At 35.7% G+C, this 27,830-nt stretch overlaps 3 protein-coding genes across 6 annotated transcripts; 1 reads left to right on the top strand and 2 right to left on the bottom strand.

The window, feature by feature from the left end:
* Positions 1-2,410: 2,410 nt before the first annotated feature.
* On the bottom strand, positions 2,411-5,252 carry LOC110601281 (basic leucine zipper 61). Its single transcript, XM_021738357.2, has 4 exons — positions 4,143-5,252; positions 3,859-3,949; positions 3,625-3,751; positions 2,411-3,190 (listed from the first exon to the last, which is right to left on the bottom strand). The coding sequence occupies exons 1-4, from the start codon at positions 4,760-4,762 to the stop codon at positions 3,027-3,029; spliced, it is 1,002 nt and encodes a 333-aa protein (XP_021594049.1). The 5' UTR covers positions 4,763-5,252; the 3' UTR covers positions 2,411-3,026.
* Positions 5,253-7,628: 2,376 nt separating this feature from the next.
* LOC110601133 lies at positions 7,629-21,677 on the top strand. Of its 4 annotated transcripts, XM_043951144.1 has the most exons (12): positions 7,629-8,173; positions 9,493-9,661; positions 10,729-11,160; positions 11,745-11,882; positions 12,019-12,101; positions 13,021-13,502; positions 18,388-18,542; positions 18,692-18,777; positions 19,728-19,861; positions 20,712-21,017; positions 21,221-21,415; positions 21,462-21,677. In XM_043951144.1, exons 1-11 carry the CDS (start codon positions 7,644-7,646, stop codon positions 21,406-21,408), a joined length of 2,703 nt encoding a protein of 900 aa, XP_043807079.1. In that variant the 5' UTR covers positions 7,629-7,643; the 3' UTR covers positions 21,409-21,415; positions 21,462-21,677. The 4 variants fall into 4 exon arrangements, with proteins under 4 accessions (XP_043807079.1, XP_043807080.1, XP_043807078.1 ...); XM_043951145.1 differs by lacking the exon at positions 21,462-21,677 and having other exon boundaries at positions 20,775-21,017; positions 21,221-21,444; XM_043951143.1 differs by lacking the exon at positions 21,462-21,677 and having other exon boundaries at positions 21,221-21,444.
* A 628-nt stretch (positions 21,678-22,305) lies between these two features.
* On the bottom strand, positions 22,306-27,607 carry LOC110601943 (probable E3 ubiquitin-protein ligase ZFP1). The gene is made up of 7 exons (XM_021739355.2): positions 27,510-27,607; positions 27,266-27,328; positions 24,094-24,954; positions 23,533-23,927; positions 23,265-23,363; positions 22,898-23,065; positions 22,306-22,752 (listed from the first exon to the last, which is right to left on the bottom strand). Exons 3-7 carry the CDS (start codon positions 24,938-24,940, stop codon positions 22,606-22,608), a joined length of 1,656 nt encoding a protein of 551 aa, XP_021595047.1. The 5' UTR covers positions 24,941-24,954; positions 27,266-27,328; positions 27,510-27,607; the 3' UTR covers positions 22,306-22,605.
* Between the last annotated feature and the right edge of the window lie 223 nt (positions 27,608-27,830).

Below are 27,830 nucleotides of genomic sequence, written 5' to 3'. Positions count from 1 at the left end.
GACTCCCCCAACCCCTATTTCAAAAAAAAAAAAATTAATAAAATTAATTAATAGTATTAATTTTAAAAAAAATTATAATAATTTATTTAAATTATACTTTAAATGATTTTACATTATTTATTTATTAATATTAAATAATTTAGAAATCGTGAAAGTATATATAAATTATAATAATTAATAATATATTGAAAATTTCAAAGCCCGTGAGGCATAAAAATTTTATAAAATGATAATTATTGTGAGATAGAGATAATATATAAAATAAATTATACTTTTTTATTTCATAATTTTTATTAATATTTATTTTTTAGATGTTTTAAAATTATTATTTATTTTTTATATTATAATAAATTATTATAATTCTATTTAATTTTATTGCATTTTTAAGAAGTTTTTATAGAAAAAAAATTAATATCTTGAAAGTGGGTACACAAAAATTATAAAGGGAGGGAGTAATATTTATAATGAAATTAGCTAATTTTAATATATATATATATATATATATATATATATATATATATATATATATATTAATTTAATTACAAATTATTTTATAAAAAATTATTTTGCTAGAGGGAAGCATCCGTGAAAGCCACAGGGAGAGAAAGACAGATAGTCGTCAGTCTGTTTTTGGCCGACGGAGTAGTGGCCTTCGAGTCTCCTCTCCGCCTACATACTGTCTTTTTGTATTTTTTATATTTATTCTTTTTTTATTAGTATCTAGCTTGAATATAATTTTTTTAATTTTTTCCTATCGGATTTTTAGGATTTTGTGTATTGGGCTTCATGTGTCTGTTCAGGGAGAGTCTTCATAGTCTAACGTCGACATCTTGAAACTACACTGCTGCGTTTGGTGAACTATGCTTTCAGTGAACTCTTGCGCTTCCTCTTCTTAGAGATTAAGTTCTTTGCTGCGATTTGATTTATTGATTTTTGCAGAAGTTCGGCCATGGCTGAATCTGTTTTTTATTAATTTGGTTGTTGGTTTCTTTGTTGTCTGCATGTTATGTTGCTATAGTCTTTTTTTTGGACATGCGTGTTGCTTTTCTGGCTCTACTCCTATTGATCTTTTTATTTTCTACTTTTTCGATGGAGGCCATAGTGTCGATGGTTTGATTGGCGGTGACAGAACACCAAGCGGTGCGGTTGGAGTTGTTTGGTTTCTCTTGGGTTGGACTTGAGTTGGATTTTTCAGATAGATTTGTATCTTTTTCTTAATCCATTGAGCCTTTCAATTTAATTTAATTATTGAAAAAAATAACATACTTTATAATTTTCTTAATAATATAATAGTTATTATTCACTGGCTTTAAATTATTAATACTATAATCGTTTTTAAGATCGATAAATCTTAAATTTAAATCACAACAAGACCAAATTATAAAGAAAAAAATGGCATTATCCAAAAAATATAAAATTGTTATCTAATCTTTTAATATTATCCATTTTAAAAACCATAACTTCTTATATCAATAATATTTATCTCAAAATTTGAACTTGTATATATCATAAATTTAAAATTTATTTTACTAACTATATAATTGATTTAAATAAAATATATATTTTTTAAAATTTAAATACAATTGTATATAATTTAAAAATTAAGGATGTTTCTATATTCATATATATATATATACACAATTCGTTTTAATTCATTATATTTGTAATGAAAATATTGCTTAAATAGTAGTTTATATAAAGCACAAACATTAAATATTTTATAAATAATCTAGAGTTACAATTTTTATTGAATTGAATTGCCTCATTTAATATAAAATAAATTGCACTCCTTCAAAGAATGCATGCCAATGACCATGCTGCAAAGTCTTAGCAAATTCTTCAAGCTAGTAGTCCAGCTTGAACGAGCTCAAAATTAATAATTTTATTTATTATAAAATATCAGACCTAAAAAAAAAACTAACAGGAATGCTATTTATTTAAAATCATTGAGTTTTCACTATTTACTAATTATGATAAATTGCATGCGTTGTATAAGATAGAAAGCGACTTCAATGTATTAGTACAGTTAATTTTCTTGTGATTGTATTTTGAAGTCACGAATACGGAAGATAATTTGGGTTTTGGGCCTTTCTCCCGAGTAAGGAAATGATACTGGTTGAGCACTTGAGCCTTGCTCTCTTCCTTTGCTATGAAATTAAAGTTTAAGTAAACAACTGTTGTCAAGGGATTGGCATGTTATTTTTTATTATTGTTATAGGGAGGCTAACAAAGTTGCATATGGGCTTGCAAGTATGGGGTGCAGTCTGAAGTTTGGGTCACATGGAGGTCCAGGAGATGGTGCATCATGACATACAAACAGTTACTTGGTCTTGGTTAATTGCTAGATCTTAATCTAGTTTTCTTTGTTGGGTACACTCCTCTCTAGTATATATATATAAAAAAAAAAAGATGCTAAAATCAGCCCAACTTTTAGTAACTAAGCTTTAACTTCCGCTTCTTTCATCTTAACGACAATGATATTACAGTCTGTAATTGATGAAATAAGCATGAATTTCAGAAAGAAAATAAAATCTTTTTACAATTTCCCAAAAGAAAAGAAAAATAAAATGCAGAAAACATTATTGAGCCCTAGAAAATGGAAAAAAATAAAATAAAATAAACAAAGCAATAATCGATATCCCTGACAAACTCCCCTTTTCCATGTATCCAAGACAATCCCAATCCCACTCCCAAACAACCTGCCATCTATGGCCCGACCAAAAAAAATATTATCATCAGCAAATTCACTCATTTTAATCACTAAAAATAATAAAATAAACAAAAATATCAGCCAACCAAAGAATAGAAAAAATAAATAAAAGAAAAATCGTTGTTGTCACCACCCTATCTTAGCAGTCCACGTGTCCTTGTCAAACCCTCTAAGTCCAATCTCACAAGCTTTTCAGGGGCCCCACTCTAAAGAGACACATCACGTGATAGCCCAGGTTAGCACCAGATCATTTCACCTTGGCCTCACATCTTTACTCTACCAAATTAAAAAATAAAATAAAATATTATTACTCAGCTCAGGAGAAGCTCTCCTTCTCCGTACACTGTACAGTTTCTTGATTTGCTGCTGCTCCTCCTCCTACATTGCTGCCGCCGTTGTTGTTGTTCATCTTCTTGAGGTTTTGTTGATGATACACTTGCCTTAGTCTCTCTATTTCCTTCTTCAATGCCTCTTGGTGAGCTGCCACCATATTCAAAGCAATAAATATAAAATTGAAAACTGGAATTAACTTAAAACATTAGCATTTTAAATCTGGACAACTTTTTATTAATAATTCAAGTATGTCATTTCTGTATTGGTTCAAGAAAGATGCTTGTCCAATTAAGGAATGTTGACAATGATATGGGAAAAAGAAAATCTCAGGAAATTATTATGAAATTCAGCTAGCCCAAGTGATGCTACAGATGAATAAAAAAAAGGAAGAAAAAAAAAGAGGATGAACAGTGAAGCTTAATGATAAATTGGTAGTTAGTTTGGCAAATCTAATTATGTAATTGGCATTAAAATGTCTCTAGTCATGGAAAGCAGTTTTCCAGCAAGAAATCATAGTTAATAATCATAACATAGACAGAAATCATAATTATTTAAGTTTTGCAATAATGAATTTCTCTTACCATCTTTGAAAATCTTGTCTTGTGCCAATGCGGCAATCCTTTGCTTTAGAGCACTATTGTCGACATTTAGAATCAATCTTTGATGATCCAGAAATGCTACTCTTGGTGACAATGCTGATACTTCCGTCTTCATTCAGATTTCCATCACCATTAAAAACAATTTTAATATCAATTTAAATCTTTAAAATATATAAAATAATGAATATATGATTAAAAAGAAGATAATAAATGTACCTGCAATGTTGTGACACTACGTTCAAGCTCTGAAATGTATTGTAACTTCCTCACTCTTGACCTTTGTGCAGATTGACGATTTGCCAAGATTCTGATAAATAACTCAACGGTGAATATTTTCACTATAGATAATTTTATCAAATAAACTAAGTTCGCTGACGCTGACAACGTTTTACTTTTGTTATAAAATTGGTTATCCACATGCAACACTAAATAAGCAATAATCAACTCTCACTAAGCCAGAATTATCAAGTTTAAGACAATTTATTACGTGAATTAGTTACCTTTTAACCCTCTTAGGATCGATAATGACAGGGTCACCATTACAAGATGTGGGAGGCTGTTGTGTTGGTGGTTCTTGCTTGCATGAACTCTCCACCTCTTCTGGCTCAGCCTTGGCCTGTTGTTGCTGCTCATTTTTGTGTTGTTGTTGTTGATGATGGTATTTTTTATCTAATCTCATCATTGGTTTCTCATCATTATTGCTGTTCTGATCTGACGGTGTTGATGGGTTTGACGAAGACGGCGGCATCGACAACGACATGTCGTCGGAGAACATGGACATGAGCTGCTCGTCATCTAACCTTTCGAATCCAAGATTTCCGGACATGAAGGCATTCGAGGAATTATGATTATTACTATTGTTGTTGCTGCAATCTTCCGCAAGGGGCGTTGTACTCGTCTCGAGAAATGCAATAGAATCGCTTATAGACCGGCGGTGGACGCCGCGTCTGGCGGAGGTGAAGTCCAAGAATTCATCAACCCAGGAGGGTTGATGGTTGTCAACAATGGCGGGGGTGACGGTGGCGGCGTGAGCATTGGACAGATAACTGGGCATTGTTTGTTGAGGAAATGGAGGCCAATTTGGAGCCATAGTAGGTATTTTGGGAGGCAATTGAGCCATGTTAATTCTCTCAAAACCTTAAAACAAGGCTAGACAGATAAAATGGGCTACTGTATAATATATAACTGCAGAGAGAAGGGTATATGATATCCAACAACTGAAACAGACCAAAGAAATTAAGCAAAAGGGTATAATAATCTAACAATGATTTAAAACACACCGAGTATAAAAGATCGAGAACAGAACTAACTGATACTAAGAAAAGAATGTAATGAGAGAAAATCTGGGAGGGTAGTCCGAAAACGACTCTCAGTATGTAAGAAATGGAGGAGATATAAGAGGAGCAGCTAGCAAAGCACTAGCAAGAAAGGAAGCAAGAGAACAACATCATGATGGATGTTAGTTTGATGTCTTAAATTCCCTTTTTCAGAATACATTTTATTTTAAAGGCCCAGAGGTGTGGAAGGTAGAGAGGAGGAAGGGAGTAGAGGTGGTGGTGGGTCACATGGGGGTGGATTAGGGACAGCTAGCAACAGCTGGGATATTGGCGAGTCGACGGAAAGTCGCCTGTGAGGAGTGGGGAGAGAGAGTTGTTCTTCTAATAACTGGAGGAATCAGCCACCACGTGCAGATGTGACCCCTCTTCTTGGCATCAACTCATACTGCATAATGCATAGTTTATTCACTAACTTTTTTTTTTTTATATATATATAAATAATTTTCCATTTTCTCTGCCAATTTCCCTTTTCTGTGTATGCACTCAGTAACCTTCCCTTTGGATCAGATTCAAAATTCATTCAAATTTACCTCCAATGTCAATTAAGCAAATACAATGTAATTAATTACATCATCCCACCAATTTAGTTATATCCCATAAAGATCTGAATGGGTTTTATAAAAAAAAAAGTAATTTTTAAAAATTTAAACTCTAATTAAAATAAAAAAGAGTATAAAGATGTAAAATCTAAGGGTTTAATTAAATTGAGAAGGAAAAGAATATGATATAGAGGGGAAGTGGATAGTGGGAGAAGGTAGGGGGAGGATGAGCTGTGAAAGAAAGGGAGCATAGCAAGAATCATGTCCTCCTTCCCCATGTGATTTGCCCAACTTTCCTTGCTTTGTCCCCAAATCGGACTCACATGGAGAAGCTATATGTCCCTTTCTTCTCTCTCTCAATTTCTAGTTTCTTGGTAGGTTCTATCATATTAGCATGTTTATGTTTTTATTTTACATATCAGAATGCTGAAGAGAGAGACACATAATCATTAGTGAAAAGTTGGAAAGCAAGCTGTTAAGTAGAGAGTTTGTCTCTGCATTAACAATTCCTATTTTGATACCCTTAATTATTAATTTCTTATATAATATGTTAAAAAAAAAAAATTCACCACTTTGAACATGACATGTGTAATTATACTTTGCTTAAATTTTTCAACAAGCAATGCTCTAAACATCAAATTCAACGACCATGATTATCTAATTCCATGTTTTACGTACTAATCATTAATTAGTATTATTTGTTGTATAATTAAACCATTAATTTCTTTTATTACTATAAAACTTTATGATATTTAATAAATTCATATTTTTCTCAATCTGTAGTCAAACACCATTTATAACAAAGCTTATGGTGGAGCCGTGTCATTAAAATCACGTACTCAAATTTTGAAAAACTTTTTTTAAAAATCACTTCCATTATTACACTTTTCTTTCAAACTAATTATTCTCTTATTCATAATTACATTTTTTTTAAAAATTTTGATTGTTGTTCTGATTTTACGTAATAATTAATAATATAAATAAAAATAGAAATGACAGTTCTGAATTAATAAATTTAATACAGAGGGAATGCTACTTTTGCATGTGATTGCCATAAGAAAGCTAAATCATGAGACAACTAATTAAGAGAAATGTGGAACATACTTTATTTATCTTTCCCTCTTTATAAGATAAAATATAAATAAAATTAGGGATTCCAAGAATATTAATTGTGGAAGAACCGTACAGATATGGATACAAAGGCATTATTGCACGTGGAGGCAGAGGAGAAAAGGTCCTACGCAGCTGCCTACTTGTGTGTGTTTTTTGAGATAATAATCATAAAAGAATACTAAAAAAGAGAACGCGTTTACGCTTTCACTCTTAATTATTACTATCAAAATTAAATAATTTGATGACGCTGCACCTTCTCTTCTCCTCATCTCTTCCAAAAAAAAAAAAAGAATCAATCTTTGATTTTAATCTACATATTAATTATAGCTTGAGGTCCATTAACAAGCCCACTAATCAACCCATTACAACAAGGCTCAGAGCTCCTCCACAAGACAACCCCAAGAAAAAGAAGAACGTCCTTGGCCCTAAAGAACAGTAGGAAATTAATACGAAAACAATGTTAGCCTGCAATCTCAACTATTCAATTCTCATGCATGTGATAGTGAATAAATGCATTTGCAGGTGGACAAGAAGGAATTAGAGAAACAAATTCAAGTCCACAGGAAGATATGAAGGAAGAAGAAAGTGACAGGAATAAGAATTTTATATAGCAGACTTTTATGAGCCCAATTAGTAGCAATACCATTTCATATGCTGTAAACACAAGGATTTTGCAAGAGGTTTTCAATTTCCAATCGGCAAGCTATCATGCCTGAGCAAGTTGATATGTACGGACATAATTTGGAGGAAAATTGATTCCATGAAAAAACAAAAGATTGAACGTTATAATCATAGAATTTCTCTTCTGTAACGTTGGATAACATTGGGTGGTTTAGTTGTTAGGGCCAACCGGCAGGGGTTACCACTGTTCGGTTACGATCAAAATAACGGATCGAACCGATTTAATTTAATAATTTAATTCGATTTTAAATAAAATCGATACGGTTCGAATTTAATTATTGAAAATTTTAAATTGATCTATTCAGTTGGATTTTGTTGACAAAATAATTTGATGAACCAATCGGACCGAATTAGCTTTAAACGCTGCGTAGGGTTATTACATCACTTTGGCAATCGGCAATTTCGAGTTCCCACCTACCTCCCTCTCTCTCAAACCTCAGTCTCAGACGGCCGCGAGACTCCTCACCATTCTCGTCCCTTCTCCGTTCTCGTCCTTCAGTTCAGTCCTGCAGCCACGGCCATCCACCCACCCAGTCGCCAGTCCCGCAGCCACCCACCCACCCACTCGCCAAAGCCAGCCAGAGTCTCTTCACTCCATCCTTCGCGTCTTCAGTCCCGCAGCCACAGCCACCCACCCACCCAGTCGCCAGTCCCGCAGCAACCCACCCACCCACTCGCCAAAGCTAGAGTCTCTTCTCTCCATCCTTCGCGTCTCTCTCTCACGGCCATCGCTCGCGGCTCGCGTCTCTCTCTCTCACGGCTGTCGCTAGCGGCTTGCGTCTCTCTCTCTCACGGCTGTCGCTCGCGGCTTGAATCTCTCCTTGATGGCCGTCGCTCGCATCTCTCCCTTACACAATCGTGGTAAATTACTTACTGTTATATTTTGATGCTGTTTGAATTATTTTATAATTTAACTATTATATTTGATTAAGTATATTAGGTTAGAAGATGTTGATTAATTTGGATTTTATGATTAATTGATTAGATATTGTGATTAATTGATTGGATTTTATGATTAATTGATTGGATTAGATTCAAATCAATTCTTATTATGCCCAAATTATAGTATAATTCAATGAAATTAGAGAAAAGATCAAAAACCGATTTTGAACCGAACTGAACTTCAAATCAATTCTTATTATGCCCAAATTATAGTATAATTCAATGAAATTAGAGAAAAGATCAAAAACCGATTTGGAACCGACCAATTCGGTTCTGTTCGATTCTTGTTTTTATCTTATTTGGTTTGGTTCGGTCTACAATTTGAAAAAATTCAGTTAAATCGGTTTTGGCCGATTCGATTCGGTACCGAACCGACCGATGCACACCCCTACCAACTGGTGGATTTGTTATTTTTTTGAGGATTTTGGTAGCCTTTTCTGCTTGCTTGTATTTTCCATGTATAGATTTTGCTTCCCTGTTAAGGGCTTTTGATTATAGGGAGCAAGAGGCATATGAGTTTTGCTTTTCCAACATGCTTTTTGTAGTGGGCGGTGCCATTTCTGTTCTACTTGCATTGGGTGAATAGATTGTGGCTCGTTGAATTTTTTGGGTTCCTAGATCTAAGAACTAGTTTGTATTTTGGGCCTTTTAGTCCCTAATTCTTATACTCCATGAGTTAGAGCTTTTAATGCATGTTTTAAAATAATATTAAAGAATTAAATTCTTGTTGAATTAATTTATTTTATATAATAATTAGTAATGTAATAAATTGTATTTAAATAACCTTCCTCTTAAAGTGCTGTCATCTTGTGTGATTAAATAGTTATTTTTAGAAAGATATATTTGTATTCATTAATTTTTTTATAAATATTATTTTTAATATATATACTTTTAAATATTTAAATCATAAACTAATTTTTAATCAATATGTATATCCTTATCAATTTATTTATATTTAAGTTATAATTCTACACTATTTAAGTTTTTTTAATGGGAAATTATTAGAATAAAACCTAAAATCTAATTTATTCAAATATACTTGACACTTTACCCACATTATAAATATATATTTTATTAAGTTAATATATATTTTTTAATACTCTATACGCCATACTTGATAGATTTAAGCAAGACTATTACTTTAAAAAAAAAAAAAAACAAGACTATTACTTGACATAAAAAAAGAGCCCTGTCTTAGACTTTAAAATCACGTTATTTTCCGACTCTCCACATCACAGGCGACAGCGCCAGCGCCTTTCCCACTCTCCACAGCAGATATCCCTTCTCCCCCACTTCGCAGCCAACAGCCACCATTGTCTCTTCTCCTCCAGCCCGTCTGAGCGGCGCAACCCAGCCATCATTTTAATCGAAGCAGCAGCAGGTCGACGGTGTAGGAATTCGCAGCAGGTATGGGAATGCCATCTTGAATGTGGTTTTCCATTTTAAGTGCTTTGTTTTTGATATTGTTGAAACTGGTTGTATATTGACTTCCATGTCTGAATAAATTGGAATTTGGTTGTATATTGTTGAATCTGGTTATTGTAATCTGGTTGTATAATATACTGATTTTTGTGTAGGAGAGAATTAAAGAGTAAGTTGACTTGGGTATTTCGCTATTGAATCGAATTAGGGAAATCGGGTTCGGGTATTATTAAACAGGTTTGGGACTGTAGTACAGGTATTGAAATTAAAATACAAAACGGCTTTGGGAATTATATTTGTAATCGGGTTCGGTTTGGTATCCTCAATTTTGCGGTTACCCTACCCTTCTACGTCACTTCCAAGTGATTAGTTGAGTTGCTCTTATGTGTTGTTTCTAATTAGCTCCGTGAAGGTAGTTTGCACATAGCTATGGTTATATCTTTAATGCTCTGTCGCTTTCCTTGAAATTAAAGGATAAGAAATCAAACAAGTCTAGTCTGTCGGGTTTTTTTATTATTAATTTTATACACGTTTTTTGACATCAATTTTGTCCTAGCTATAGAAAATTAATTTATGCATTATGGATTTGGAAATCTTGAATTCATGTGTAGTGCTTAGTTTCAAATTTTTGGTAAGTTTTCATAGTTAAACTTGATACGGATTCAATAGGGCAGATTCTTATATCATTCAAATGGGTCTATCAAATGAGTCTAAAAGGAGTTCAAATTTCAAAATCATATTTATATAAATCAAATCCACTTAGAATTCCATCTTGCCATGGAGTTTATGGACTTGATCCTTAGGGTTCCACGTCAAAACTGTATGCTACTGCACATGGAATTACCAATTCATTACAGTGTGAGCATGAGCTAACTTCTTTTTTCCCCAAAAGAGTAGAAAAAAATCTGTGAACTGTGTGTTTAGTGATTACTGTTGATGGGTATGTGTGTGTGGTAAGTATTAGTTATCTTTCATTGTTTATTGCTATGTATTATGTATAAAAATTCATATAAACGGCATTTCTAATCATAAAAGTAATTGCATTAATGCAGAAGGTAGAGGAAGGACATTTCAAGAGGTCTGGAGTTTGTGTAGGTGTCTGTGTGGGGATGTGGGAAGATCACACAACAGGATTAGAAGATAGTGGTAAGAAACCGTTGAAAAGTCACATGGAGGGATTTGAAGATGGTGATGTCAAATCAAAGAAACGCAAAAGGAATTTGTGTACTGTGGCTGATGATGAATGCCATGTCATGACACTAGAAAATTTTTATAAAAGAACCATATTAGCTTTAACCAAGCCATCCTACCTTCTTGGGCTAGGTTTTAACCATGTGCGACCAGAAAATCGTGTTAGATTATGCCACTTTCTACAGAAGTTGGTGAGACAACATAATTGGATGGAGGCAAGTGGTGTCCTCAGCTTGTTATTGAAAGGAACATGCAAGGACAATGATCCAACTATGAATCGATTCAAGTATTTGGTATGGACTTTATGCAAATTTCTCATTAGGATTCATGTTGTTGAACTCTGTTTTAATCATTTTGAGCATTTTATCACTTGGATTCTAGTGTTTAATGTGGAAAGAGAAGTTTATGTGCGCATGTATGTACTCACATGTTTGTAAAAATGGGAAAATTTATCAAAACTATATTTCAGGTTTGCCTTAAGTTTTAGCCTTTTTTTTCTTGGAAGAAAGTTTTAGCAATATTGCAACTGATGATTAGTAATAGTTTAAAAATAAGATATATTTGCAATTCAAACTCTTATTTGTGCTGTTCCTCATCCTTTACAACTTTTCTTCTTCCTTTTTCTTTTGGTGTGGGGGAAGGAAAAAATTTGAATTGTTTAGGCATGATTGTCCTTGCTTCATGATGAAGACCAATAGGAGTTGATGCACTTCAATTTCCTTTCTTCTTCTTCTTCTTCTTCTTCTTCTTATGATTGTAAAACTTCTTTTTATTGCTTATTCTCATATTTAGTAATAATTACTTTTATTGCTTATTCTCATATTTAGTCATACTTCTATATTGATTTTGGAGCCTGTACATTGCACATTATTTGTAGGTTTCAATGGAGTTTCTCAAACATGCAGAAAATGATGATATCAACTTGACTACAATCAGTGGCATCTTTGATACCTGGATGACAAGGATTGGGATAAACTTAGCGAATAAAAGAAAGACTAGTGAATATATGAAAGAGGTACACTATTCCCAATCATGGTAGTATGTTTACTCTTCATGATGATATCAGTGGATCAGGAAGTCTCGGCTTTCATTAGATGCCAATGTGTATTACTATCCCATTGTGTTGATCAAAAACCTTAATTGCTGAGCAGGACCTTTTTATTGTTCGTTTGGAGTCCATACTTATCCATTTTATGCACGGTAACATTGAAGGTGAGCGTCAGAATGCTAGAAGGTATAATTCTCACTTTTTTGCCATAGTTGTTTGCACATGTGTTGAACTATCGGAATGAGGAAGAAAGCTAGGCTGCTAAAGTTTGTATGTCTAAGCTTTAGCAAACTCTAGTGTTACATTATCCCTTATTTTTATTGTCTGAAATCAACTCATTTGATACTGAGAAAACTTTTCAGATTTCTTTTCTAGATTCTGCAGTATCAAGCTTCCATCATCTAAAAGATGTTGTCTCTTCATCCAAGTATTAGTGAGGCATTTAGGCATATGATAGCAGTTTAGTGATCTGGTTATGCATGTGATGTCTTAAGAGTTCGAATCAGTAGTCTGCACTGTATTTGATGGATTTTGGATTGATTATAATATGTCTTCTAATTAGATATTTCAGTATCTCCTTACTTTTGATTATTTACTCTCGTAATTGTATATTTCATATTATATCTGCAGTGCTAGCTTCCCTTTTTGGGGGAAAAAGAATCCACAAAAGAATACATATCTATAGTTACATATTATAAATGAGGTCTGATCTAGTATTTATTTATTAGCATATTCTAATAGTTGTATGGTAAACATATTGTCTGGGATTTGCATAAGATTTACTTGGATGCCTAAATAGTCATCTGGTGAGGTGATCACCATATATCAATTCTGTTTTAACTGTGGTAGTGTGGTGTCATTAGATAATAGCATCATTCAATATTATTAGCAAGTTCATTCTGCAGAGGCAAAGATTGCAGGTAAAGCACAATTAGATTAGACTAATGGTGTCCCTTAACCTCCAGATTGTAGTTTCCTCTTTGTTCCTTGACAATTCTCTCTGTTTTATTTTATTTTATTCAAAAAAAAAAAAAAGAATTATTACATTGTGGATTTTAAGCATATCACGAATTGCTTGATCTAAATGATTATTCTGTTTTCCCAGCTTGATGCGAGAACATGGATTTGAGGGTCACCCAATGCTCCATATGATCATTGGCTTGATATTCTACCAGCTTTGGTACTCTAGCATTCCAGAAGATATGCAGTGGAAGGGTTCTGATCAGATTTATACCCCCTCGAATTCCAACATATCAGCATCACCTTCTTATTCGGACATGTCATTCACAAGAGTCAGATATGATGCTGGGGGCTCAGAGGGACATAATGCACTTTTTAGTTGTGAGTCTGAATCTTCCTTCCAATTTGATTCAGAAACCTCTGTCATGAATGATAAAAGAATGCTTGTGGAGGCTGAAAGTGACTTCCACAAAGAAGTGGTACCTATGGAGGTGGAGGTTAACCCGCATAGCAATCCCCAGCAAGACTTCCAGCCACCTGGTTTTTATGCGAATTCTGCTGAAAACGAGCCTTCAATTGATAATGATGGTTTTCATATGCATTCTTTCCCAAATTTGTTTGCCCTTAGTGAGTTCTTAACCCCTTGACATTGTTTTCTCATCAACTTATATTTTCATGCATTTGATGTTTAGTTCTTTGCCACTTCTTATTTAGTTGGAGGTCATTAATTTTGCTTCTATTTTGTATGCACATCACCAGCTACATGTCAATACTTGTGAAGAAACAACTATACATCATGCTATATTTTGAACTTGTTTGTTTCCAAATTCAACTGAGAAGGGAGAAGGCAAAAAAAATATTCTCGTTATAATATTAGCAGGATGCAAAGGATCTAACTTTATAGCGTCAGTATGGTGTGCATTTTGGCACCCAACATCTTATTTAATGAGTTCTTTAGCTTATTATGTGGTTGTGAGGTGGGACTTCTATGGGTAAACTCTAAGAGATTGAAATGACATTTTGTGAGTGTGAGGAACTTAAAAACGCAACCATTCTTTGCAATCTACATTTTAGGTTCCGTTTGTTTCACGAGAAATATTTTTCATATTTTCTGACAATTGAAATACTCAAAAAATTTAGTTAACGGAAGATATTTTTGTATTGTAATTGGTATTCTTGTGATTGGTTTATTAGGCATTTTCTTTTATTGTTTGTGAAACTGTGATGAAAAAAGAGAGAGGTTTTGAGAGAAAGATACTTGATTATTTCCCTTAAGCCAATTAGGGTATATATACTACTTACAAAAATAAATTAATTCTTTAATTATCGCTTAATCATATCCCTAATTATGCACACAATCACTAAAAATCTAGGCTATTTACAGAAAGTATCTCAACACTCCCCTTCAAGCTGGAGCGTACATGTCATATGCTCCAAGCGTTACAAATATATTTGATTCGTGAACCTAGAAGAGATTTTGTAAAAACATCTGTTAGTTGGTCATTTGAGTTGACAAAACTAGTAGAAATGTATTCTAACTCAATCTTTTGTCTAATAAAATGGCAATCCACCTCTATATGCTTCATCCTCTCATGAAAGACTGGATTTGATGCAATATGGAGAGCAGCTTGATTATCACATATCAGCTTCATTTGGCCGGTATCGTCATATGTCAATTCCTGAAGGAGTTGCTTCAACTAAAGGAGTTTGCATGTTGCCAAAGCCATAGCTCGATATTCTGCTTCTGCACTTGATCTTGCAATCACACCTTATTTTTTACATTTTCATGATATATGATTCTCTCTAATCGTAATAAAATATCCTAAAGTAGATCATCTATCTAAAGGAGAACCTGCACAATCTGCATCAGAATAGCCAATAATCTGTAAGTGACCCTTGTTCTCATGGAGTAACCTTGTCATGGAGCTCCTTTGATGTATCTAATAATGCAAATGATAATGACTGTATCCCAATGACTATTGTAGGATCCCCTCCTTTCTTTCATTGTCACTTGTACACATAAAAACGTAAGAACTCAATGGATCCCCTCCTTTCTTTGTCTGATTCAAGGGACATCATGTAGGGTTTGGAATTGACTGCTTTTAACCATCCAAGGGTCTTCTCATATTGGATCCCCATTCGGTTGGCATCTTCTAGCTTCAGGAAATTGTTGGTTGCCCCTGTATCCAAGAGAGCTTTCATATCGTGCCTATCAAGCTTCATCTGGACGAACAATTGGCCCTTCTTTGCCTCCTTAGGCTGTTCTTGTTTAGCAGCGGCCAAGAATAAGGAACCCATGCTAGCTTGTTCTTGCTGGCCCCCTCCTTCTTTCTCCTCAAGGAGGGCTGAGAGTTTGTTTCTCTTTGGGCTGGACATCCAGGAGTCAACCGCACATTAGCCCTAGTTGAACGGGCTTACTACTGGCCAAGAATGAGAGACGAGGTGGAGCAGTATGTGCGGACTTGTCTTGTCTGCCAACAGGACAAGGTCGAGCTGAAAAGATCCGCTGGATTGCTGGAGCCATTGCCCATCCCAGACAGACCCTGGGAGAGCATTTCTAAGGATTTCATCGTCGGCTTGCCAAAAGTCGATGGATGTGGCAATATCATGGTTGTGGTGGACCGATTCAGTAAGTATGGAGTTTTCATTTCAGCACCAGCAGCCCTCAATGCTGAAGATGCAGCCAGACTTTTCTTCAGACATGTGGCATGTCACAGGGCGCTTTTGTGCACTGCGCCTGTGCGGCACTTGGACAGGCCCCAACGAGGTTACAGCCCGCCAAGTTCAGCCTATCGAGGAGTTTTGCCATGCTGACTGGGGGAGCGGCTCCAGCCCCCGACCAGGGTGTGCAGGCTTGATGATCCCACACACAACGGCCCTTCGAGTCACTCCCCACCCAATCTTTACGGCAACATCTTCCCCAGTATGGTGTCACGGCATCCTCGAAGATTTATGCACGTGACAATCTCCCCCACTCAATCCATGCTCGCCCTCGAGCATGTCTTCAATTAAGTACTTGATTCCAGCATTGTTTCTCCGAAGTGACAATTTTCCACCCAAGCTACGAGCGCAACGAGCCAATGGGGACGTCCCTATCCCGTCGGAACGCAGGCTTCACCTTGCCTTGCCCCACCCGTTGAGGCACCCGAGGAACCCTATCCTCGCTCTCACTCAGTTGCCCCGCAATACTTGCTCTGGACATCACCTCCACCTAGTGAGTCCGATATAGCACCTCGGTACGCGCAGCATCAATCCTTGCTCCCCTCCACCAAGGAAAGCTCAACTCAACTACGCGCAGTCACTCTGCTGGTTCTCCACACCAGGAAAGACAACTCCTCTTCTCCTCTATTCTTCCAGGATCTTCAGGCGGGATGGCAACCATGCCATGCGGAAGCCCACCTTGGCTCTGATACCACATCCCCCAACTCGCTCCTCAAGTTGCTGGGCTCACGGGACTTGCCTCGTCCCTTCTTGCGTCCACCACCTTGCTCCCCCTCGCTGGGAGCATTGAAGCTGCCAGCAGCTCCAACCAGAACTTCACTAGGTTCTGACATGCTGGAAAAATGGACAGAAATAACGTCACTCGCCTACTGCTGCTGCGTGTCTAAAAACAAGCAGAAAAATGGCCAGCAATGATGCCACTCGCCTGCTGCTGTTGCTGCCCAGAAATAGGCAGAACCAAACCTCACTTTGTGCTACTGTTTCCAACCAGAATCTTGACAGAAACTGGCTCTGATACCACATGTCACAGGGCGCTTTTGTGCACTGCGCCTGTGCGGCACTTGGACAGGCCCCAACGAGGTTACAGCCCGCCAAGTTCAGCCTATCGAGGAGTTTTGCCATGCTGACTGGTTTCGCCCTGCCTTGGGCTCATCAGGGGAGCGGCTCCAGCCCCCGACCAGGGTGTGCAGGCTTGATGATCCCACACACAACGGCCCTTCGAGTCACTCCCCACCCAATCTTTACGGCAACATCTTCCCCAGTATGGTGTCACGGCATCCTCGAAGATTTATGCACGTGACAACTGTCACGGAACTTACAATTTATCCCCAATTCCGTGCGGCCTTAGCTCCCCAAATGAACTAAGTCAGCCTCCCACACCAACAAGTGCAGAAAATGATAGCACTTGAATAGAAGAAATGGAAAAGAAAATAGCACAAGAGTATCACAGGGGAAGGAAAACAATTGGGAAGGCAAATGGGCAGAATTTCACTAAGTAAATGAAGCTTTACAAATGTGATTTAGTGGCTCACTCTCTCTTTACAATGCTCTCACTTGATGTCCCTAATCTGTTCAAGGGGACCTCTATTTATAGTTGCTGGACCTCCCTAATGTGTGGCTGATACATTGAATCTGTCAAGTGGCTTGGTGAAGCTCCCTCAGCAAGTTGCTGCCTTGTCTGCACAAGCAATCTGCTGTCTTGCAGGCTGCTGTCATCTCCAGCAAGTTGCTGGTGTGGCTGCCCAAGCAAGCTGTTGTTCTGCAGGCTGCTGTCTTCTCCAGCAAGTTGCATCCTGACAGCAGCTCGCTTGAGCAGCTGGGATGGGGGAAAATAAATTTAGTAATGTATAATGGAAATTTATAATGGAAAGTCTCTTTGTATAAATTTATTAATGTATTTTATTTTTTAAATTAAAATTAAATAATGGAAAATAAATTATCTTATTGGAAAATATTTTCTGTAGAAAACATTTTTCATATATAAGTTATTTTCTGCAAACAAATGGAAGGTTAGTGTTTTGGCCTTTGTGCCTCATGTTTCATAACTGGCACTTAGCTACTATGATTGCTTTTGTTTGGCCAGCTCAACCTGAATGTCAAACAAGCCCTAGTTTACTCTTAACTGTGCATGCTTTGTAGGTGAATATTGAGTGGAAATATTACTGCTTCGATCATCAAGTAGTATTGACTCGGTTAGAAGCAAAAAAAGTGAGATAAATGGGAGAAATAGTCTTTGTGCTTGTGCCTATTAGGGATGGGGAAGAATATAGAAACATATCTTACTGTGTTTGATTGAATAGATTAATTTTGAATAAGAATAGTAGAGTGGCTGAATATCTCAATGGGGTTTGCCCATGTGGGTGGTGGGGCCACTGCTAGAGGTAACTGAGGTGGTGATGGGAATGATGAGTTGGTCATGATGATCAGATGCAATTTTAATTGTTTTTGATTATTTTCGTTCTTTCTGATTGAGTTAATATTCCTCACTTCTATTTACCCACTTCCTTTGATTATGTATGAGAAGAATTCCTTGATGAAGTGCTAAAAAATTCACCTGTATGGGGAGTGTGAAGGCAATGATATGATAGTTTATGTTGAGTGCTAAAAAATATGTATCATTACATGGGTCATGCAGATCCTTAGAACTATAAGGATTTAATGTTTTTTATGAACCAATAGTTTTGGTGAAAAATGAGAATTCCTTTGTGCTGAAGTTTGATTAGGCATTTATGAAATTGTATGCCCCCCTCATTATTGATTTATGTTTTGTCATACTGTTTGTCTTCCAAAGAAAGCTTGGAATCATGGTTGTTACCCTTACAAACCAAGAATTGGGAGTTAGAAAGAGTGATTCAAGATGATGAATATGAGAATGCAGTAAAGTATTTACGAGAAGCTGTTTACTCGAAACCTCCAGTAATGTCTGCTTTTCTTCCCTTCGTACAGGTAAAGTGAACATGTTTACATATTGTTGCCTTTCTGCATTTGATTGCACTAGTTGAAATTATTAGATTCTGTATGGTACATGCAATTGTTGAAATTTATTAGATGTTAGAATTTTAATGTCTAAATTAATTATTTCCTTTTTTTTTCAGTTATTGCTGATTGGAGGTAATGTTAAAGAGGCCCTCCATGAACTTGAGATGTTTGGTGGCTATTCAAATGCATCGCTTCCTACCAGGTATTGCTTCTTTGCTTTATTAATTGCTTCTGGTTGCCAAAATTTGAGTGAAAATTGAAAGGCAAAAGTACTTTGTTGGGAAAGCCAAGTGGAGCTTACATGAAAATCATGGAGCCTGTACTTGTTAACAAAAGATTGGATCGGACAGGAAGTATGTTAATTGGCACATGCTAGTGCTGGCAAAGGGAGTAACTACTAACTACCGCAAAAAGAAAAATTTGAACTTATGGTCAAGTTTATCATTTTACCAATCCTTTTAATTTAGACAATTACATATAAAACCTTTCATTTTGGTACCAATTGTATCTAAAATGGAAAAATAAAAAGAAGCCTTTCCATAACTCAAATTGATGACAAGGTGTCCCATAAAAACTTAAATGTCTGTACTTTTACCAAAAGTTAGATTGGCATGATCTTCTACATTTTTCAAATTATAAATTTGCTACTTACATGTTACTTTTGTTTCTTAACTATCCATTGCCACTTTTCTTCTTCCTCAAACAAAATGATAAATTACATAGAAGGGTAATTTATAACTTATAAAAGAAGCCATGTTATTTCACGGGTTCTTTTCTCTTTTACCCTAGTGTCTTTTGTGTTTTCTTATAAGCATTTGTTTGATTTAGTACTATCAGCCATTTATTGAAATAACATTTTCTGGGAATTCAATCATTCAATAAAATGTTTCTTTGGATGTTAGTATGTTGCATATCTATTTGTATTTTTGTTTTTAGCTTTTAATGGATTTGAGTCATTTTGTGAATTGTTGAGAAAATAATGGCAGCTGTGGCCAATTCAGTCCAATTCCATTGTAACTGTGGTTCCGACTTCTAAGCTGTGCTAAATATAATTGCCACTTCTTTTGAAGACCTAGTTTAGTCAGTTTCAGTTATATGCTTCAATCTGGTTAGTCAGTATGCCATCAGCTCTAAAAGAAGTCTTTTCTGCAGGTTGAGGGCTTGCCTCTTGGAGCGTGTTGATCCCACTGATAGTCTTACTCTCTCAACCTGTTTTGAGGACAGCTTAAAGAGTGATCCTACATGTAGCGAGTCATTGGCAAAGCTTATCAGCTTGCATCAGAATGGTATGTTATGCTTGGATACATTGCTCATTCATGAATTGATGACATGTGGAGCATCATTTCATAATTTTTTTGCATGCCCAGAGATTGGATCTTTCATTATGGTCGACTTGATGAGAATAAATAGGGCTCCTGATGTAGGACTACAAGGTGAAAAGTTTGATTAATTGAAACTTGGGTTACGGGTAGAGTTTTATAGATTAAGGAAATTAGAACAAAATGATAAAGCAGATAGGCTGCTCACAATTGCAAGTAAAATTCTACTGTAGCTTCACACCATTGGATGGACCCAATCCTATATAGAAGCCTGTACTTCCCAGGATCAGGATTGCATCGCACAGCTAAAAAGAAGCATGCTTGACAAAATTCTTATGCATTGAATAACTTGTTCTGTTCGCTCCATTGAAAATAAAACAATAAAAGCATGTATATGGACACAGGTTAGTGAACTTATAAGTATTTGAACCCCTAATCATTCTGATACATGGTTCCCAAGGAAGAAGATTCTAATGATACTAATGGGTTCCTACTGTTCATAAACATGAAAAATTCTAAAGGAGAAAATAAAGTTAAAAGGAAAATCTGGGAGTTCATTAAAATTTATTATCATTTGGAGACCAAATCCTAAAGTTTGATCTTCCTTATTTATAGTGGTTCTTGGTTGGGGAATCATCATATTGAACAGACTTAATCTTCTTTCCCTATCAATGGGCCTCAGACCCTTGGAGTTTGGAGTATGCCCACGCTGTTCCATGCTTCTGCTTGTACATATGGGCAATATGTGAGGTCTTTCGTGATAGGGGATCTTGTCAGTCTATTATCCTATGATTTCCTCTTTTCTTATCTGTTGCAGGGAATTATAGCCCTGAATCCCTTCTGGAAATGATTGCTTTACATTTGGATGCGGTCCTTGCGGAATATAATACATGGAGAGAATTTGCTTCATGCTTTCTTAAAGTCTGTCAGTATGAAGAGGATCATATGTCTGTATGTCTGCATGGAAATGAAGGTGGAAAAAAACAAGGTTACTCTGTTCATTACAATAGAATCCCCAAATTGTTTATGCAAGGGAGGTCTGGAAAGGCTTGGAGGATTCGCTGCCGATGGTGGTTGGCACGTCACTTCAGCAAGAACTTGCTTGCATCAGAAATGGCTGCAGGTAAGATAGCGGCTTCTGTTTCTTCTACGATACAAGTTCACCTCAATTGTGGTTCCTAGGAAATTTGGCAAACTCATGATTTTGTGTCCTCAAACTTTTCAAGTTTCATAGATTTTTTTCTCTTGCTCAAAATTCAAGGGCCACCGGCCTTCATCCAACTGCCAAATTACTTAAAAATGATATCGTGGCTTATTTTGAAACAGGTGATGTGGAGCTTCTAACTTACAAAGCGGCATGCGCAAGCCACATGTATGGGTCACATTTTGACTATGTCGTGGAGGCTTACACTTGTTTAGAAAAGAGAAACAATAGGGATTTGCTTATGTTGTTGCAAATACACATGCAGAATTCCATTGGACTTAATCTATACTTTCAACGGAGGACCAACTGATATATATATATATATATATTACTTAGTTTAATATGAGCTGTCTGTGTCATATCCCTTTTTTATTGTGTCCCAACTTTCTATCATCAGAGGTGTTAATATTGCAGTTCCTTTTAGCGGCGTCAACATTTAGCAAATTGGAGTTGAGGATTGCAAAGTGAATTAGTCGAATAATTTATTAGTTTGTTTTTGTTTTAGTTAATTGAATCAAGTAATATAAATGTTTAGAATTTCAGAGACAGTAATATATATAAGTAATACATAGTTAAAATTATATGGATTAAATAATATATATATATATATATATTGATTTTATTTCATAAAAAATGGATTTTAATTGAATAACCATCAAATAGAAATGATTTAGTGTATTTTTTTTTTTTAATTCAGAAAATTGATAACAGTTCTACTTAGTTATACCCAAACTCGTGTTACTTCATTTCTCTTTGTTGTTGTCAAAACAAATGAAAGAGGTCGTTATGTTGAGAGTAAGATAATAACTGGAAAGGCAAAATCATACTTAAGTACATATAAAACCACACAACTGATTAATGCTTTTTTAATACCAAATAATTTACTTAAATTTTATTTTATTAATATAATAGCTATTTTGTTAAAGAATTAAACATTAAAAACTAAACCCTCTATTATTTTGATGAATTTCTTATAAATTAACCTTGATTAAAACGAATAAAAATAATTTTTATTGATTCTTGCATGAAAATATTGGCATAATTCCACAAGTATCTTGTAATAATAACTCCATTATAACCTTTTATATTTTGAACTGCAACTCCTACGGGAAGAAACTCTTTACAACAGAGGAATAATCATAGACAATTTTTTTCATGTGTCCATATGCATAAAATCATATCAAAATGAAAAATACAAGTATTAACCTGAACATGAAAATGAAAGTTAATAATACAAGCATGCAAATGCATAATGAGTAAATCTGTACAAGTTTGATAAATACAGGACCAACAAATTAACGATTCTCAGTGACTGTTAGTTGTATTATCTGCATGTAGATGTACAAAATACATACCAAAAAAAAATACCAACTTCGCCCATAGTAAATAATTAGCAGAAAGAACATACAGCCATTTTTAAATGACCATCCAACCATCACCCCTTTCCTCTATATATATATATATATATATATATGTATACTCTTTCTGAGGGGTGCCATTACTGCTCCTACACGTCCTTCCTTACAGCAGTCAACGCTTCAGATTTGCAGACAGGGCACACATTCTTCACGCGCAGCCACTTCTTCAAGCAATCTGCATGGTACTCATGTCCACAATCTAGAGTGCCAATCTTCTCTTGATTCTTGTAATCATCCTGCAAAGATGATGATAAATTATACATCCCTAATAAGAGAATTATATATATGTGCTCTAAGATTAACCATATAAATAAAATTTCAGAAATTAGTAAATTTAATATAATTCTGAAATTTCCACCAAAATGAGTGCAGTCCAAGTACCTGGCATATAATGCAAGCATCAGATTCTTGATCTAGACAAGCTGTCTCTTCCAGATTGATTGACATTGGTGATGATAAATATTTCCTCGTCTTTAATCGACTTCTGATGGCTTCCTCTGATAACCCAGTGTTCACATTGCCAATCCTCTCCCCAAGTGCAAGAAGCTCCTGTAGTGAAATTTGAATGTCAGAAATCACAGCAAGATGCCTCCCTGATTTTTCAATATTTATTAATTCCAATTTTCTAGATGATTCAAATTTATGTTAAAGCACATACAATGTTGTGAACTTCTGATTATTTCACTCATTGATAGATTTTCAATGTAAACAGCATAAACTACTGACGGTCAACATATTTCAGACTCACCTCATAAGACATATCCTCAATATCCAAGCGCATATCACTGTGATGATCAACATAGTTCTCTATCTCATAATAGTCAGGGAGCTCTAGCACAGCAACCCCCTGCACACATCAATTGCCATGTCTTAGCCCTTTGGTAACTAGACAAAACATAGTAAATTAGTACAGAATAGATTTTACCTTAGAAGACAAAAATATTTAATCAAATTCAACACACAACCACTTATATTGAGGATTCATTGAAAGAAAATGGCTAAGGTAAGAGAATTACATCAGTTGGCAAGACTCTAAGATGAGGAACATTTCGGTGTCTTATGGCTGTCTCAGATATAACTCCCTCATGGTGAGGTCTGTATATCCTCAGGCTACTTGGTTGGACAGATCCTGGATGCCTAACTCCAACATCAATAGCATCCTGAGATGGATTCACATTGCTCTGTGAAGCATAGCTTGCAAGGCCTCTAAATGAAACAGCTGGCAATTGAGGAAAAACATTGAGATTGTGCCCTCTCATGCCTTGAACAGGAGGTGACAAGTGATGAAAATGTTGGTGCCGGAGGGTGGTAGGAGAAGGATGCAAGAAGCTTGAGTTGCTTCTGTTGCCAGACAGGTCATGATAACGCTGTGGACCCATGCTCCCAGTCTCAACCCCACTGACATTGCTCCCTAAAAGAAGCAAAACAAATAAGCTAGCAAGTTCATATTTATATGTTAATAAAAAATTATTGGTCTTAATTGTAGCTCTACAGTGACTTGATCTGAGTTTCAGATGAAATTCTATCATATATTATGGCACCGAAATAATATAAATAACTAGATACATAAAAGCTACCATGCATGTAACTAATAGCTGGGTTCTGGGTCCATGCTGAGGCTCCTGCATCACTGGGATTATTGCTTAGCTGTGGATCCAACCATAGAGAACCAGATGGCTGAAAGGGCTGACTCATGTAGTTTCCCTGGAAAAAGTGATTCTGATTGTGAGGCGGAACCGGATCCAGCCCAGTAGCCCCTAATCTGTTCCTCACACTTCTATGAGATCCCACCTCCCTAATTGATGGGGTACTACCCCTGTATTGAATTTGAGGTGGGGTGAAAGATGCAGCATCCATAACAGCAACCCCATCAGGATGTCTCGCATTTAAGGGGGTTGCTGAAGAACTGGAGCTTGCTGATGCATTAAAATACTGGAAATTCCCTGGGTTGCCTTCAGCATTCTTTCTCTTGTATGAACCTCTGGCATTATCCATGAAGTGGTTGTTTGTTCCATACTCATCAGCTGAAACTCCAATGACTCCGTAATTGGTGGAAGATGGTAAATGATCACGAGATCCATGACTTAAAGAAATAGCAGAAGATGGGGCCATGTAAGGAACATAAAAGTTGGGTGCAGCAGCAGCACCCAAGTCAAGATTTGGCACATGATGCTGAGGATGATGTTGAACGCCATGGTATTGTGGCATCCCATAAAAAATAGCATTCTCGTAATGCTCTGGTAGATGATGGCCATCAGCATTAGCTGTATTGCCTGAAGCTGTAACCACTCTCTGAATATCAGGCTGTGGGAAGTTGGTTATGCCCCCCAAGAGAATGCAGGGTTCAGGATGCAGATATCCCTGGCCTTGCTGATCCATTTCTAGATCAATCTGACTTGTGCACAGCATGTTCCTTTGTCCCATAACTCAAATTTTCCCTGCTTCCAGAAATTATATTCACAAGATCAACTCCAACTTTATTGGAAACAGTAAAGCAAGAATTCTCCTGCAAAATTTACAATCTAACTACAAGGAAGAAAACACTGATTGTCCAACAATACCATCAGGATGTGAGAATATGCAATCAATTAAATAAGCATATAAAATAAGTGATACAATATCAAAGGAATCCATTTCCTAAATTTGACATCTATAAGAACTTTGTGCAATGCATCCTGTTATAGAAAAGAGTTGAAAAATAGACATAATTAAAGCATCAGAGGAAAAAAAAATGATATATAATTAAAAAAAAAGTACTACTTCAGTAGTCCTCCAAATTACCAGAGATGGAATTTTTTTTAAAAGTCTGTTCAAGATTTCCACTTAAGGGTTGAATATAAAAAAAACATCTAATTTATTTCCACATCGACCCTTTTTGGAGGTGATGGGGGATGGCTATTAGGGCAAAAGAGAGTGCAAATATGTAGAAGCAGATTCCAGTCTCCCAAAGAAGAAGATCCAATGCAGCAAGAATATCACATCCAAAGGATAGAGACAGAGAGTAAGCATGTGTGTGTGACCCTGTGTGTGCATTTTATGACCATTCATGCTAACATACTTCAAGTTCGCTACATCACAGGATCCCACTGGCCACTGTCATGCAAAGTCTCTTCAAATGTTCCACTTAAGGATTGAATAAGAAAACCATACTTTCATTTATTTCTACATCTACCCTTTTTGGAGGTGATGGGGGGAAGGGCTGTTGGGGCAAAAGAGAGTGCAGGGATGTAGGAGAAAATTCCAACCAAACAAGTAAATTTAATGCAGCAAGAATATTGCATCCAAAGAAGAGAGAGTGTGTTTGTGACTTTCTTTGTGTTTTTATGGCTATTCATGCTAAGATCATTTCAAGTACAAGACACCACAGGATCCCACTGTCATGCTAAGAAATCTACTGCTTTATTCGAGCTTTCAGATAGTTGGAAGAATTGAAATGTATGTTCTAGACAACGACTTGTACTCTGTAGAGTGGAATATAACTGCAAACCTCTTGCTTTTTTTCAAATCTGAATGAGAGACATGTAGACATGTTACATGTCATTTATGAAAAATGAAACAAAAATATGCATTAACTTATGCATGAGCAGGTCTTAACAAATCTAGCAATCTCTACATATAAAAGCCAAATCTCCGTGGTCTACATAATGCTTCAGCTCCAACCACTTGCAGACGAAAGTATGAAGTCCAACCCTTGAAAGGCAGGTTGATTTTCTTCTTGTGAGGTAAAGATCCACATCAACAAGATTGATGCAGGTAACAAAAATGCTTAAAAGAAAAAGAAAAAAAGAAGATAGATACCAAAATGTTTGTTCCCTTAATTATATTTGTCATAAGAACTTAGTTGTGATGCCTCACAATCTTCCATCTTCTCCTATGACTTTTGATCATTATCAGTTGAAATTTAGATCTAAGCATGATGCCTTCAGAATTGTGCAAGAAGTAGTTATACAGAACTTTCAAGCCTTATGCTTGTCAATTTGTCAAGAAACCCAAAACCCATTCTGACATCATAGAATTAGAACCAGAGTGTGTCGCCCCTCAGTTGAAAAACCTAGAAATTTCCTACCTTTCTGTTTCAAGATTTCAAGTTTTATAAATAGCAGCAGCATCCCCACATGATGCAATATAAGTTCCAAAAATCACAAATCACAAACTAATATCTTACAAGGTTCCAAACAAAATTAAGTTATTCACCCCAATCCCAAAAATTACTGTTTTTCATGCTGCACAATATCAGGTATTTTCACTTGAAACACAATGACGAGAGGGGCATGGTCTAGCTAACAGGTTTAGGTTGTCAATCCTTCTTTCACCTCCAACAGCAAGTTAGCAACCACCAACCCAACCAAGGAGAAAAGATCATAAATGACACCAAATGCCATATATACACGCGCGATATTAACTTCGCTTCAAAATTTGAAACTTCACTCCATAATCCCCATACGACAATCTTAACGATACCCATCTAGTCAGTGAAGGAAAAACTATAAAACCAACGAAATTCTCCTATGAAAAATATTGAATCTCTGGCTTGAAGCCACTTTCATCAACAGCTAAAAATAAATAATTAAACCACCCAAAAAAAAATCCATAAACAACACTTACAAGTGCCATTCACCCATCAAAACCTTACCAAATAAACAAGCAAGCGGAACAGAAAAAGGCAAAACTTTGACATATTCGATAATAAAGATGCAAAATTCATACGAGTAATAACAGGGAAAGAGAATGGGGAGGGGAAATCGGTACCTTGTTAACATTAACAAAATCAGGAGTTGGAGTTTCACCGATGAATAAATTGCGATAGAATACCTGGAGAAATAAAATAAAATTCAAAAATAAAAATTCAAAAGCCTGGATTGTGAGAAAAAAGAAACAAACAAAAAGAGATTAGATAATTGAAATTAAAGGCACAATGCAATGGGTTGAAACCTAGGTTTCAGAAAGCTAAAGAAAAATTGAGAATAAGAGAAGGAGAGGAAGAAAAGGAAACCTAGTTGGAGGAAAAGAGAGAGAGATCTCCCGCAGAAATTCTGAGAGAGACAAAGGAAGGAGGGGACTCCTTTGGATTTCCTGTTTCTTAATTATTTTATACACAAATACAAAAATACAAATACTATACGCCAACTCAGTATTTCTTTTTCATTTTTCTTTTTATCTCCTGTAATTACCGTAAAAAAATAAAAATAAAAATACCAACTTATCCTCTTTTTCTTTAATTATTTTCAATGGGTTTAAATTCATTTTCGCTAATTATTTTTAATTTTTAATTATTTTATTGTTCCATGTGTACGTTAATAAATTTTTTTTACCT

This window comes from Manihot esculenta, chromosome 15 (assembly GCF_001659605.2).
Source record: "Manihot esculenta cultivar AM560-2 chromosome 15, M.esculenta_v8, whole genome shotgun sequence".
Classification (NCBI taxonomy): Eukaryota; Viridiplantae; Streptophyta; class Magnoliopsida; order Malpighiales; family Euphorbiaceae; genus Manihot; species Manihot esculenta.
This window is presented reverse-complemented; position numbering and strand designations above follow the sequence as displayed.